The 15,081-nt window shown below is 40.2% G+C and overlaps 1 protein-coding gene across 2 annotated transcripts in view; it reads right to left on the reverse strand.

The window, feature by feature from the left end:
• Positions 1–214: 214 nt before the first annotated feature.
• The window catches only part of LOC143855316 (polynucleotide 5'-hydroxyl-kinase NOL9-like), a 51,736-nt gene continuing 36,869 nt past the window's right edge, over positions 215–15,081 (reverse strand). The window contains exons 8-10 of one of the 2 annotated variants that reach the window (XR_013237827.1): positions 10,214–10,341; positions 4,906–5,028; positions 215–438 (exon numbers count right to left, since the gene is read on the reverse strand). Coding sequence is in view for 1 of the 2 variants with exons in the window: in XM_077365497.1 (XP_077221612.1) it covers positions 4,975–5,028; positions 10,214–10,341 (182 nt within the window). In the remaining variant the exon portion in view is untranslated. Of the gene's footprint in view, positions 439–4,736; positions 5,029–10,213; positions 10,342–15,081 lie in introns of those variants that run through there. The other variant, XM_077365497.1, reaches the window with a different exon arrangement.

A 15,081-nucleotide genomic window follows, 5' to 3' on the forward strand; every position in this document is an offset into this window, starting at 1 on the left:
TGCGTCTCTGAATCAAAGACTTAAGCATGAAGAGCACTCCTATGTTTTATTTTTTTTATGGGTAAGGTGGGGTTAGGACAACGTCTACCAGTATATTAAATAAAGAAAGATGATACAATAGCAAGAGCAAGACCACTGCCAATCCTTAGAACAACGTCTACGGAAGAGGGCAGAACAACTTGGGTCATGATACCAATGAAGACAAGCTCAAATAAGCAAGAGAAAAGAAAATAAATGAAATAAATGAAGCTACTGATGTTCCATGAGGTCTATCATCTTCCGACTATAAACAATTTAGCTATATCTAGCACTCCTATGTTTTCTCACAAGGCAAACAGCTATTCTGATTAATAATACTGTTGCGGTCAAAATTTGGTTATGGCTGAGCTGGAGGTGAAGAGCAGATGGACGATCTTGATTTGTCCTCGCTACTTTGTCCTACACACACGAGAGAACGGTTAAAAGACCAACACAGAGAGGATCCTCCGCGAAGGCCCTTCGAGACTTAAGTCAGTGACCACAATAGATAAGGAAAACCCAAATGAAAATAGTAAGTTTTTGGGAATCGTGTCCTTTACCTTCTAGGTTTTACCCCTATTTATAGTGGTTGGGTGTGCTAAGGCTAATTCGTAATTTCCTTTATGGTATAATTACCATACTGCCCTTGAGCGGGTGGCATTGAGCCGTAAATACCGCTTCTTGTAGGGGTCTTTTGTTGAGTACGGAGAATTACTTTCCTGCCCTTTTGGCATCTGAGGGCCCTTTTACGCGTGGAGCTCTCTGATTGGGTGGTTATTTTCATCCCCATCAGTTGGCCCCCACTCCTTCAGGCTGTTTTTAAGGTCTGGGGGAGTGTAGCTTTTTTTTTTTTTTTGAGGTCTTAGCCGACCTCTTTTGGCCGAGCTCTTTTGAAACACTGCAAGTGGGGAGCTCTTCTGGTTTTTCGGACGAGCTTGAGGTCTTAGACAACCTCATTTAGTCGGGCTCTTTCATTTGGACTCTTTTGAGATGCTGCAAAATGGGGAGCTCATCTAGTTTTTCGGATGAGCTTGAGGTCTTAGACGACCTCCTTTGGCCGGACTCTTTCATCCGGGCTCTTTTGAGATGCTGCAGAATGGGGAGCTCATCTAGTTTTTTGGACGAGCTTGAGGTCTCAGACGACCTCCTTTGGCCGGGGTCTTTCATCCGGGCTCTTTTGAGATGCTACAGAATGGGGACCTCATCTAGTTTTTCGGATGAGCTTTAGGTCTTACACGACCTCCTTTGGCCGTGCTCCATCAGACGAGCTCTTTTGGTTGAGCTCCGTCAGACGAGCTCTTTTAAGGATTTTCAAGAATCCCAAAAACATTGTGAAATATGGAGCTCGGCTGGTTTTTTGGACGAGATCATTATTTGGACGTCCTCCAACCGTAGCTATTAGACGGGCTCTTTTGAGATCTTAGCCGACCTCTTTTGGAGGGGCTCTTTTGGACGAGCTCTTTTGGCCACAAAATATGGAGCTCATCTGGTTTTTTGGCCGAGCACTTTTCATACGAGCTTCAACTTAGGATTTTTTAGAATCCCAAAAACGTTGCGAAATATGGAGCTCGGTGGGTTTTTTGGACGAGCTCATTATTTGGACGTCCTCCAACCATAGCTATTGGACGAGCTCTTTTGGCCGGACTCGTTTGTATGAGCTCCTTTGGCCGAGCTACAACTTAGGATTTTTTAGAATCCCAAAAATGTTGTGAAATATGGAGCTCGGCTGGTTTTTTGAACGAGCTCATTATTTGGACGTCCTCCAACCGTAGCTATTAGATGAGTTCTTTTGGCCGGACTCGTTTGTACGAGCTCCTTCGGTCGAGCTACAACTCAGGATTTTTTAGAATCCCAAAAACGTTGCGAAATATGGAGCCGAACTTGAGCTTTATATAGTTCGGCTCGGAAAAGCTCGTGAGCTTTTTAGGCTCGGTTCATAAACGAGCCGAACTTGAGCTTTGTATAGTTCGGCTCGGAAAAGCTCGCGAGCTTTTTAGGCTCGGTTCATAAACGAGCCGAGTCGAGCTTTAAAGCTTGGATTATGTTTGTTTTTTATATATAAAATAAAAGAATGTGGGTTGTTTATCACAAATGAAAGTTTGGCCGAGTGGTTAAGGTGCCTGATTTAGAGGGGGCTTGGGTTCAAATCCCACAAAATGTATGTTTTTATCATTCTTGTCTTCTTGAGACGAGACGAGCTTAAGCCGAGCCGAGCCTGAGCCGAGCTTTCTCGAATATTTCACGAGCCGAGCCGAGCCAAGCTTTTTCGAAAACTAAACGAGCCGAGCCGAACACGAGCCTTCATAAAAACCAAACGAGCCGAGCCCGAACGCCCCAAAGCTCGGCTCGGCTCGGTTCATTTGCAGCCCTAATTAGACGAGCTCTTTTGGCCGGACTCATTTGTACGAGCTCCTTCGGCCAAGCTACAACTTAGGATTTAAGAATCCCAAAAACGTTGCGAAATATGGAGTTCGATTGGTTTTTTGGACGAGCTCATTATTTGGTCGTCTTCCAACCGTAGCATTTAGAAGAGCTCATTTGGCCGGACTCGTTTGTACGAGCTCCTTTGGCCGAGCTATAACTTAGGATTTTCAAGAATCCAAAAAACGTTGCGAAATATGGAGCTCGGCTGATTTTTTGGATGAGCTCATTATTTGAACGTCCTCCAACTGTAGCTATTAGACGAGCTCTTTTGGCCGGACTCGTTTGTACGAGCTCCTTTGGCCGAGCTACAACTTAGGATTTTTAAGAATCCCAGAAACATTGTGAAATATGGAGCTCGGCTGATTTTTTGGACGAGCTCATTATTTGGACGTCCTCCAATCGTAGCTATTAGACGAGCTCTTTTGGCCGGACTCATTTGTACGAGCTCCTTCGGCCGAGCTACAACTTAGGATTTTAGAATCCCAAAAACGTTGCAAAATATAGAGCTCGACTGGTTTTTTGGACGAGCTCATTATTTGGTCGTCCTCCAACCGTAGATTTTAGACGAGCTCTTTTGGCCGGACTCGTTTGTAAGAGCTCCTTTGGCCGAGCTATAACTTAGGCTCTTTGGGCTGAACTGCAACTTAGGATTTTTAAGAACCCTTTAAACGTTGCAAAATATGGAGGTCGGCTGGATTTTCGGACGAACTCTCTATTTTGGACGTCCTCCAACCGTTGCTTTGAGAGGAGATCGGCGATTTGCGCTTTGTAGGACGTACTCTTTTGTACGAACTACAACTTAGGATTTTCGAGAATCCTTTAAACGTTGCAAAATATGGAGGTCGGCTGGATTTTCGGACGAACTCTTTATTTTGGACGTCCTCCAACCGTTGCTTTGAGAGGATCGGCGTTTCGTCGGACGTTCTCTTTTGTACGAACTACAACTTAGGATTTTCGAGAATCCTTTAAACGTTACAAAATATGGAGCTCGGCTGTATTTTCGGATGAACTCTTTATTCTGAGGTCAACCCTGATTGACTGTTTGGGCTTCTCCGAGGGTGATGATTCTGATGATCTTGTCCTCGGGAATGTGCTTCTTCACTAGGGTGGCGTTCTGCGAACCTCGACCGTTGTCTTTCACTTCTTCTTGCATATGCAGAGGTTATGGAGCGTGTTGATCTCCTGTGTCGGCGCTCTGGCATAGGGGAGCGGCGGTTTCTTCTCCTGGCTTCCTTTACCCGCGCGTTAGAAGTCCTATGTGATTACTGTAGTCCGTTATCCGGTCTTGCCTGAGCGGCTAAATTCTCAGCTAGACTTCGGTATTGATCAGCGAGGTTAGCCATTTGCTGGACTAAAGTGTTGAACTGTTTTGCTGTTGGGGTGGCCTGTGTTACAGGTTGAGTTGGTGGCTGTTCAAATCCATCCTCTCTTTGTGGGACGACGATCTGTGATGCTATTCGTTGCCTGGTGTTTCTGCTCCCTGGATTGAATTGTACCCCCCCCCCCCCCCCCAAGAGCAGAGCTGATGTGTGCACCTCTCCGAGCTCCTACCATTTCTGGACCCCGGGAGACTTTTATGTTAGGGTCCCACGGATGGAGCCAATCTGTTGCGGTCAAAATTTGGTTATGGCTGAGCTGGAGGTGGAGCAGATGGACGATCTTGATTTGTCCTCGCTACTTTGTCCCACACACACACACACACACACACACACACACACACGAGAGAGAACGGTTAAAAGACCAACGCGGAGGGGATCCACCACGACGGCCCTTCGATACTTAAGTCAGTGACCACAACAGATAAGGAAAACCCAAATGAAAATAGTAAGTTTTTGGGAATTGTGTCCTTTACCTTCTGGGTTTTACCCCTATTTAGAGTGGCTGGGTGTGCTAGGGCTAATTCGTAATTTCCCTTATGGTATGATTACCATACTGCCCTTGAGCGGGTGGCATTGAGCCGTAAATACCACTTCTTGTAGGGGTCTTTTGTTGAGTGCGGGGAGTTACTTTCCTGCCCTTTTGGCATCTGAGGGCCTTTTTACGCGTGGAGCTCTCTGATTGGGTGGTTATTTTCGTCCCCATCAAATACCATTCAAAAAAAAAAAAAAATCTGATTAATAGTAGGAAAAAGGACCCTAGTACTGTAGTAAATCTCTTATGTAATCTTTCTTAAACTCTGTGTGGGAGACCTTGATAAACTTCGATAAGAGAACCATAGACTATGCTGCATCACTACGAGTACGAGAATCAGAAACCGGTATTGAGTGTCAGATTTAACATACCTCAAAAAGAAAGATTCGTCAATTCACCAAAATATTTTAATTAATTCTCAAATTTGATTTATAATAAGTTAATTAACTATAATGATTTATTTACATATAAAAATCTTACTATCAGGAGAGCCAAAAATGAAAGCATGTGTTAAATTTAAAGTAACTTAAGTTTAAGTTAAGGGCGCTTAACAGTTCTGGCGCGCCATAAGCTCTAATTTGCAGGAAGCACGTCCATAGAAGTTCTGGCGCGCCATAAGCTCTAATTTGCAGGAAGCACGTCCATAGAAATGTAGGGTGACATACATCCACGCACCTACAGAAACTTTAAATGGTTAGAATAAGAAGCTGAAAACAGATTAACAGTTAAAACTACAGAAAGAAGAAGAGATCAGAATCCTAGATAGCAAATGAATCTCCTGTCAGTAGGTATAACAATATATGGTGGTTAACTGTAAAATTAGCATTGGGCAAGAACTTAATAACTAACAATGACATATAGTCTGACTGTACAGATTAGTGCAGAGGTTAACCAATTTCCGAGCATTTTGTAGAATAAAGGAAAAAGTATAAAGATTTTCCTGTTTTGGGAGTGTCGCTAAATAGGCATCCTAATGTTGCCACCTGTACCAATCTAGCGGTATGTTTGCTACTTTTATCAGGGGACTTTTTGTTTCTTTAAAACAGTCGTTATGGTGATATTTTTCTTTTGAGTGACAACCTCTTAATTTATTTCATCTAAAATAAATTTACAACCAGAGAGAAGATGCAGATTACACCCTGATTTTCCTTCCGCCTTTTGTGGCTTCTCGTCAATAATGCACTTGTTTCCTACTTTACATATGGGTTCCCCTATAGAATCGAAAACGTTGCCTATTAGTAATTGGTCTCTCTCAACCCTGTCCTTTGACAAAACGGCTGCCATCTCATTTGCCGATCTGTCTATGATGGAATAATGGCTTCATACTAGTGCCTCGACTCTCCACTTCCGATTCAGCAGGCCTGCGAGGGCTGAAAAGCGATCAGAAAGGCCATCATTGGGGCAAAGAATGAAATAGCTTTTGTTAGAGCAATACCTATCCTCTCATAAGGCTACGGTCTTCCCATAAGAAATCAATAAACGATTTATACTTCTTTGATTCGCTGCCATTCATCGACAAGTCAATTCCAGGTTAGCCGCTATGGACTCATACAAAACCGATAAAAGCAGAAGACTGAGAAATGAAATAACCAAAGTAAAACGGGCATAAAACAAATTTAACGTCCCATTTTTAAGTGAAAAAGTGAGTGTACAATTTGTTTTACACCCTTTTTACGTCGAAAGAAACGGAGCCAAAGTGAAATATTATTAGTCCACATTACTATGGATGCCGTTCCAATCTCCTAATAATCTGGGATTCCTCGGCCATCAGATGGTACTCTCCCAATATAGTCTGGGCTTGATCGACGATCTTAAGGCCTCCAAAATAATCCTTGCCAACCTCCAAGGTGCCCGTGATTCTTTTAGCACACAAGCTAATAAGACATTAGAGGAATCCTCTCCTATGTTTTTTTGGTAGGTAAGCTGGGATCGAACCTGTGACCTCAATGTTGAGAATCAAAGCCTCAACCATTGAGCTCCAGGCCCAACCCCAATCCCCTTCTATGTTTAGATTCCCTTCAATAGAAGAAATGAAAATTTGAAGACCGCATAAAAGATCCCTCTCCTTCTCTTCATTTGAATCACATTCTCCAGACGGCCCAGAGAAGGTCATTAAAACAATGCCATGATTATCTCTGAAAACACTCCCATCATGGCTCGTCCCGATTTACCATTTGAGCTTGCATCAAAGTTCAGTTTTATCCACTCTCGCAGTGGTGACTCCCATTGTGGTTTTGAAGAATTTCTTGGTCTTTTCGCCCAGTGTCCAACTACTTAATATTTATTGGGTTGGGTGTGAGGACATTACCTTACTCTTCTTTGCCTAAAGGATTAGTTCATTTTTACCTATGATACCAGTCTACCCATTCGTTTCTACTTATTATTAAAAATTCTATTATTTTTCTCCTTCCAAATGCGCCACACCCATTAGACACCATAATTCATTTCCACCACTTCCAAAGTCCGACCTCGAGTAAGTAGTAAAAATTTGGCACCCAAACACTACAATCGATGACTTTGGTGCCGTAATTTGAAGCTTTTGCTGACTATGTTGAACCATTCGCCTATTTTAGGCGTGTTGAACAAAGTTTGTTGCCCTTGATCTTCATAAAATGTTTACGAGCCATCGTCTGACAGAACCAATTGTGAAGGATGACGACCATTTTCTGAATCCTCAAGTAATGTGGGCGAACTGTGTACTATCGAAACTGTCATTGGATAATGAGTACAATTCTTGTATGTCGCTTGATGTCTACACTTTCCGTGCTATCAATCCTTGGACACAAGCCTTGATTAAGGAAGTAGCTTGTCTCTTGTACACTTGCTTGCCTAGGTCCATTCACCAAGGTTTCGGGATCTTCAGGCAAGCAGATGATTTTATCACACGAGCTTTGGTTTTCTTGACTTTCTCCTCTTCAATCGTTCTACCTAGTAGTATTTTACATTTCTAACAATTTTTGGAGAGACCTTTTAAAAAAATCGAACTATCATATCAATCTAACGAATGACATGTAGTTTTCCCAAATGTGCATTGTTTCTGCTTAAGCGTTAACCACCAAAGACACGTCCATCCAAAGTTGTCCTGGTAATCTAACCTATTTGTTCATCCCTCGACGTATGTTTCCACAAATACAGCTCCAATGCTTCTGCCCAATTAAGACATTCTCGTTTAGTAACAAATGACATGTAGTTTTCTCATTTATGCCGGTGCTTGATTTTCTAGTCATCCGGGGATCTCGCCCAGTCTGCGTCACAATATCCCATTACCTTCAAGTGCCCATGATTTTGATACAAAGAACCTTTTCCTAGAGATCCTTTGAGATAGCGAACTATTTGAAGAGTAGCTTCCCAATGATGAATACATGGTAAATACATGAATTGACTAGGCAAACTCATGACATATGTGTGATGGCCAGATATATCAGCTATCCAACCAATCACTATTATCTGGAAGTATCATGAAGAGTTGTAGTCTTAGTAAAGAGACGGTGATTAACCTCAAGCGGACTGTCAAATGACTTTGCCACCAGTAAAACAATGTCGTTGAGGAGGTCTCAAACATGCTTCGAGAAATGAAGATGCCTTGCTTTGAATGACCGACTTCAATCCCAAGAAAGTAGGTAATATACCCCATATCCTTGATCTCAAAAACACTCCACAAATATTGTTATTTTCAATCTCTCCTGAACCATCCCCAGTAAGCACAATGTCGCCCACATGCACTATCAGAATGGTAGTAGTACATGATGTCTTCCTGATGAAGACTCATAGGTAACCAGTTGAAAGTTGTACTAAAAAAAGAGTTGTATTGAGTCGCTCAAACCATGGCCCTGCCGATTACTTCAACCTGTATATGGCTCACACACCTTCTCAATCTCCCCATGAGGATGAAATCTTGGAGGCAGCACAATGTAGACTTCCTCCTAGAGATCTCCGTGAAAAGGTGCATTCTTTGTATCTAGATGATGTAACGGCCAATAGTGTGTGGAGGCAACATATAGAAGAGCGTGCATTGAGTTTTAACATAGCAACCGGCGGAGAGAACGGGGGGGTGTGGATTGTGAAGCCTTTTGACACAAGGCGAGCTTTATATCTATGTAATCTGTAATTATCATATAAACCCACTTGCATGCCTCATGTTTTCCCGTCAATATGTGAACTAGATCCCAAGTTCCTTATTTCTCAAGTGTGCACTTCCATCTCCTGGACCATAGCCTTTTTCCACATAAAATGTGCAACAACATCTTCAAGTTTGGTACGAATAGAGATAGAATAAATAAACACAAGATTTACTTGAAAAGAAGGGGATAGTGAGCTACAAAATAAAAATAAAAAATTAAAGGATAACAAGCACGAGTCCTCTTTTCTTTACGAAGAACAATAGGCAAATCAAAAGAGGACAATTCAGGGATAGAGGAAATACCAAGTGAGAAAGAAGGGATACCTAGTGACCATTCAAAAAGAAGAAGAAGGGATACCTAGTGAATCATATGAATGTAGGTGTTCCTTGGATTGGTGAATCATATGAATGTAAGTGTTCCTTGGATTGGTTTGTTTGTTGGATTTGAGATTTTATCCTGATGTAAACTTGTAATATATTGTCAAGATGCCGATCTGCCGAGCAACTGAAAGAGGTATAGGAGACTTAGAAGTAGGTGCAATCATTTCACTTGAGGAAAAATATATAGAATATTTTAGAAGTGACTTCTTTGGATACAAACTGTTTCCGAGTGACTGGATATTAACATTTGTATTCTTTAAAATAGTGTATCCAAAAAATACACACTTCTTAAATAGGAGATCTAACTTGTTTCTTACTGGACCCAAAACATGCAAAAACACACACCCAAAGACCTTTAAAGGGAGAGGAAACAATGAATTATCCGATTTGAGAAGTTTGAGAGGATAACTTGCATCCAATACATGAGTAGGCATCTGATTAATCATACAAGATGCAGTTAAAACTGCTTTATCCCAATAGACTTTTGGTACCTTCATCCTGATGAGAAGTATTCGAGTCACTTCTAATAGATTATGGTTTTTTTAGTCTCTCACAACACCATTTTTGTGGTGCGTAAGAGCAAGGAAATTGACTTTCTATACCATCATCAAGGAAACACTCCTTCAAATCATGGCATAAGTACTCACATCCTTCAAAATTCAAAAATTAGCATCAAATTAAGTTTGCATCATTTTGTAAAAGATTTGTGTGATCTCATCATGATAATTCATTAAATCTATCTAAGATGAGAATGATCATCAATGAACGAGATAAACTAACAAAATCTATTTTTTCAAAAATAAAACAACAATCTAGAAGCAGACAATAAAGGTAAGGGAACCCACACATCTGACTGAATTAAGGGCAAAAAAGTATAACTTTTATTATTATTAGAAGGATAAGTCCAACAATAAGTTGCTGCAAAACAAAGAATTGACTGTGGAATAGGTCAAGCATACAAAATTATTGATTTGGAAGCAAAATGCTTGAGCACTATTAACAAACAAAGCTCTGACACCATGTTAATTGATCATAAAAGAAAAATGATTATATATTCATTACAAAGATGCTAATTTGCTAAGCAAATATAAAATTAATAAACAGGCTAAGTAATGATATAGAAGTGAACCCATAAATTAAGGCAAAATCAAGTGCATCCTTGATACACAGTTACAAAACTAAGTAATCTGTGAGTGCAGATCAAGCATTAGATTTAAAATCTTAAGAAGGAAGCATTATAAAGGTTTATCATAAAGAAAACTAGTATAAGAAACTAAAATCTTAAGAATGAAGCGTTATAAATGTTTACACTAAAGAAAATCAGGAAAAGAAACATAGTGTTCTGATAGAGATAATTACCTGCAACAAACAAGTGGGGATTTCAATAAACCCCTGTAAAAGAACATCTACCTTCTCCAGATTGTAGCGTGGAACAGGTGTAATCAAATAGAGTAGCTCTTTTGAAAGGTCTACACCCCTGACAAGTCCTGATTTAAGAAAACATTCAGTAAATCCAGAACATAAGAAAACAGTTTACAGAATAACTTTATGATCAGCGTATGAATGCTTATGAATTTTTATTTAATCAACGCCAAACCAATAAACATTAATATTAGACGAGGAAGATATCTTTCCAACCAATGAACACTAATATTGGGAGAAGATATCTTTCCAAAGAAGGTTTGAATAGAGAGATTGATGTATACAAGAGGAAGATATCTTTCCAACCAATGAACACTAATATTAGGAGAAGAAGATATCTTTCCAAAGAAGGTTTGATGAGAGAGATTGATGTATACATTTGTTTTCTAATTGCCTACACCAATCCTTGAAACCTCAACCTATAAGGTTTAAGAAATGTTCCAAGCCATCGCGGCAAAGAAGAGAATTGGTTGATGTATACATTTGTTAAAAACTAATTTCATTAATCTTTCTTATTACAATTAACTCTAATCAGTACTAAAATAGAGAACTTAAGGGACAAACATAAAAAGGATAATGATAAACTTAGAACAAGATAAAGAAAAATTCTAATATAACCTGTTGCCTAAGCAAGACTAATCTAATCCAACAGTGAGATATGATGATCACATATACTCTAACAGTCTAACTATGATTTGGCCGACACTTAGAATTAATTGCTGACTCACGTGTCCTACCGTGTCCGACATGACACACGTGTCCACACGTGTCGACACTCCTCTGGACACTTTTACTTGTATTTCTGGAAGTGTTAGACTTAATGTGGGTGTGTGGGCATGTTTTTGTACCGTGTCAAGTGTGACATTCTGTTTTTTTATTAAATATTGTGTTTACCTCAATTAGACAACCCGTATCCGTGTCAAAACTGGACACACGAATCCACATCCACAAATCATGATTACATATACTTTCTATTTTAGCCGTGTCGCCGTTTCTAAAGTTTGGGGGTTTGCTGTGTCCGACACTCCGTGTCCGTGTCGACATGCGACACTTGTGTCCGTGTCCACAAATCATAGCAGTCTAGCATCCATTGGCGAGATCTAATGTTTTCTAACATGCCCTCTCAAAAACTTGTGGATTGAAAATCGACATATGTTTGAATACAAGAAATGTCTCATTAAGAACCGAAAGTACGATTTGATGCACGTTGTCAAAAGTTAATAATCTGTTGTTGAGTGTATGCTGATGACGGTTACCGATGTGTTGTCATTGATGCTGCAAGCATTGCTTGAAAGATGAGCTGCGAGTTGGGTTACGAAAGTCAATGAGTATTGATGGGCTGTTGCTGTAAATACCCAAAACAACCCTAAATGAAAATTCGTTTTCTCCTATTAAGGAGGGGCGTTTTGTCCTCAAGCATTTTAGTTTAGTTAGGGCTTCTTAAAGAAAGCCTATAAATACATCTTTTTGGAGTTTAATCAAACCCTAAACTCGTTTTGTTCAGTCCTAAGAGAGGATTTTCGAGAGAAAGAAAAAGGAGATCGAGTTTTGGCAGAAAAAAGCGAAGATCAAGGTAAGAACTGTGTTCTTTATCAATTTATGTTATTAGAAACCTTAAAACATGAATTTTGTGATCTTAAAAAGATGAAAGCGAAGGTTTTATTTCGTTTAATATGTGCCTTGGGACTGATCTCGGTTTCCTTAGGATTCGCTTTGTTATGCAATCCTTAACGAGCTCAAGATCGGATTGTTCATGTTTTTAGAAAAGTTTGTCTTGAACGGTCGAACAAAAAAGTTTAGATTATTTTTTACACTAATTATATGTCTCGATTCGAGCGTGAAATTAGATTAGTTGGATTCCTCTCGTCGATACGAGTCCAACGGATCCGACCAAGCGCGAATCGGAGCTAAAACGAGAAAATTTGGTCCGTAGAAGTTTTGATAAAATCGGGGACGAATCTGAAATTATTGCAAAGAAATTGTGAAACTTCAAAAATTCATAATTTCTTTGTTTCTTGTCCATTTTCGACGCTCTTGTACTCTACGGACATGTGGGAAACGCGTATTTTCTGTTAAAAATAGTTTCAAAATATTTTGGAGACTATACTGATTATAATTCCAAAATACTAAAAGAACCCTATGACAGTTTACCGATTCTTTTCCGAAGAGGCACCAAAGGGTGTCTTGTGTCAGTAGGAGTATATATATGCCTAATAGTTGTGAAATTAATGATGAAACTCATGGAGAATATTCATACTAAATTAATGATGAAACTCATGGAGAATATTCATACTCTTGATTGTAGGTAACTTAAGGTGAATTTGAAAAGAAAAGTATTCGTCATTGGAGGTACGTAATTTCGTACCACTTTAGTGATATGATTCGCCATTGAATGATATGCCTTTATGATTTGTAGTTCTCTAATCTCTAAATGTGTGAAACCTATGATACCCTTAGTCTTTGATTTGAGTCTTGCATGCTTATCCTTTATTGAATACAATCTATTGAATTTTGTACTTATTGATAACCAACGACTTTTGCATTGAACATGTGACCCATTTGATATAAGAACCTTTTGATCATTGTATACCCAACTATTCTGAAAAATCTTGTGGAACCAATGTGAACTACAATATTTGGAACTTTATACGTACCTTTGGACTTTGTGTATATGTGGACACCTTTTGTGAGGCTTAGGTTGTATGCGAACTATAACGGCCCGCACCAATGGGGGTAATATGTTGGCTTTTGGGTCCCATCAGTGGGTGCTATACGCTGACCCTGTCGACAGGTATACGAACATAGAAACTAGTTTCGAACTGCGGGCAGTCGGATAAAATAACTTGCTTTTTGGGCTAAGCCGATGACCTTTGGGTGATTTCGTACCTTTCTGATCGCTTTCAGTGATCTCTTAAGACTTTGCGACCTCTCTTTGATGTGAAACTTTGAAATATGATTTTGAAAGCTTTGCTTCTCAGTTATTGTATTTGTATCAGTTACCTCATATGCAGTCTTTTCCATCTTCGTTAGCCTATTTACCCTCTTTATGTAGCATGCTTTTAACCCCACTTTTGTGGTACGTCTTTATGTACTGAGCTTTTCAGCTGACTGTGGTTTATCATTTTCAGACATTGACCCTCGTGGAGCGGACGCGGGAGAGTAGGCGTGATTTAGTGACTACCAGCTTTAGTTGATTCTTTTAGTTTCATTAGACAGTGAGTATTGTTTAGACATTATTGAGACTATGTTATTTTATTTCTTTATTGGCTATTGGGGAGAGTGAGAGAAAGATTAAATATTTGACTATTTGGATTATTTATGCAATTGTGGACCTCTATGGATATTATGTTAGGAATGGTTTTGTTATCACTTTGTTAGCCTTGTATACTTGTAAGGTTTCCTTGTAGGTGTACGGTGCTGTCATGTTCCCAGGTCTTATGTGTGCGGCTTGGGGGCGTGACAGAAAAGTGGTATCAAAGCCTAGGCTTTAGGTCCTAGGTGAAAGATTTGATCTAATAACTTAAGAGTGAGATTGGGAAATTAGTTAAGGAGCAAATTAGGAAGTGTTTGATAGATTCATGTGTACTGGGGACGCCCGGATAACATATGAGTCAGTCACACGAATCAGGGCCCAGTTGTATACTTGATTGCACCCGGGGACGCTTGGGAAGCATGAGAGTTCGTGATTGGGTAAAAGTCAAAGAAGTAGATATTGGCTCCAATGGGGATATTTTGTAGCATTGTATAGATAAAAATAGAATATGTGTAATTTATTTTATTGGTAGTATTCTGATTGAGTGGTTTGTTGGATTTATAGTATGGCGACACGCGGAGGATGAGGCGGTTGCGGAGGTCGAGTGAATCGTACTCGGGCCATAGATGACATTATTGGTGGAGATCAGAATCAGGCCCTGAATGAGCCAGTGAATCCGGAACCTCAGAATTTTGGTGAACCAGCACAGAATGTAAATCAAACTCAGGAAGTGAATCCGGGTCAGAACGCGAACCCACCAGTGCCTCCACCTGTGGCACCTCAAAATGAACAGATCAAGAGCGGGCTGAAATGAGAAACTTTATGAGAGCCTTCGTTGGTTTAGCAAACCAGTATCAGCAACAACCCCAAGTACAACAGCCTCAGGTTGTAGGGCAACCACATCAGGTGTATGGCATATCGGAATTTATGAGACTGGCGCCAAAATCCTTTAAGGAATCTACTTCGGCAGATGACGCCCAGTCATGGTTAGAAAGTGCAGAAAAGGCCTTTACGACAATGAGATGCAACCAAGATGAAGACAAGGTCAATTTTGTGGCGTACATGTTAGAGGGAAGAGCCCTTCACTAGTGGAAGGGAATTAAGCGCAAGTATGAGCACCATTAGGGCCCTTTTACTTGGGCTATGTTCCGTACGAATTCCTTACCAAGTATTTCCCAAAGGAGTACCCTATATAAAATGCAAAGAGATTTTTCTAAGCTGGTGTAAGGAAATATGACCGTTGAGGAATACGAGGCAGAATTTGATAAACTTGCGCGCCATGTCCCGACGATGGTACCCGATGAAGATACTAAGAGGGACAAGTTTGAGCATGGGTTAGCCATGTATATTCAGAAGGGCATTGCTGGATCTAATGCCCTAGAAACCTATGCTGAGTTAGTAGATCGAGCTAAGAAGCTCGAAGCAGTTCATGCTGAGGCTCGAGAACTCACCCAAATGAATCAAAAGAAGAGAAATAGGGATGGTGATTTTAAGGGAAGACAACCTTCTAGGGGATCATCCCCATATCCACCTTCTGGAAAACAACAATCAT

This window comes from Tasmannia lanceolata, unplaced genomic scaffold (assembly GCF_043159265.1).
Source record: "Tasmannia lanceolata isolate RefF3 unplaced genomic scaffold, GAP_Taslan_0.1 ptg000003l, whole genome shotgun sequence".
NCBI lineage: Eukaryota > Viridiplantae > Streptophyta > Magnoliopsida > Canellales > Winteraceae > Tasmannia > Tasmannia lanceolata.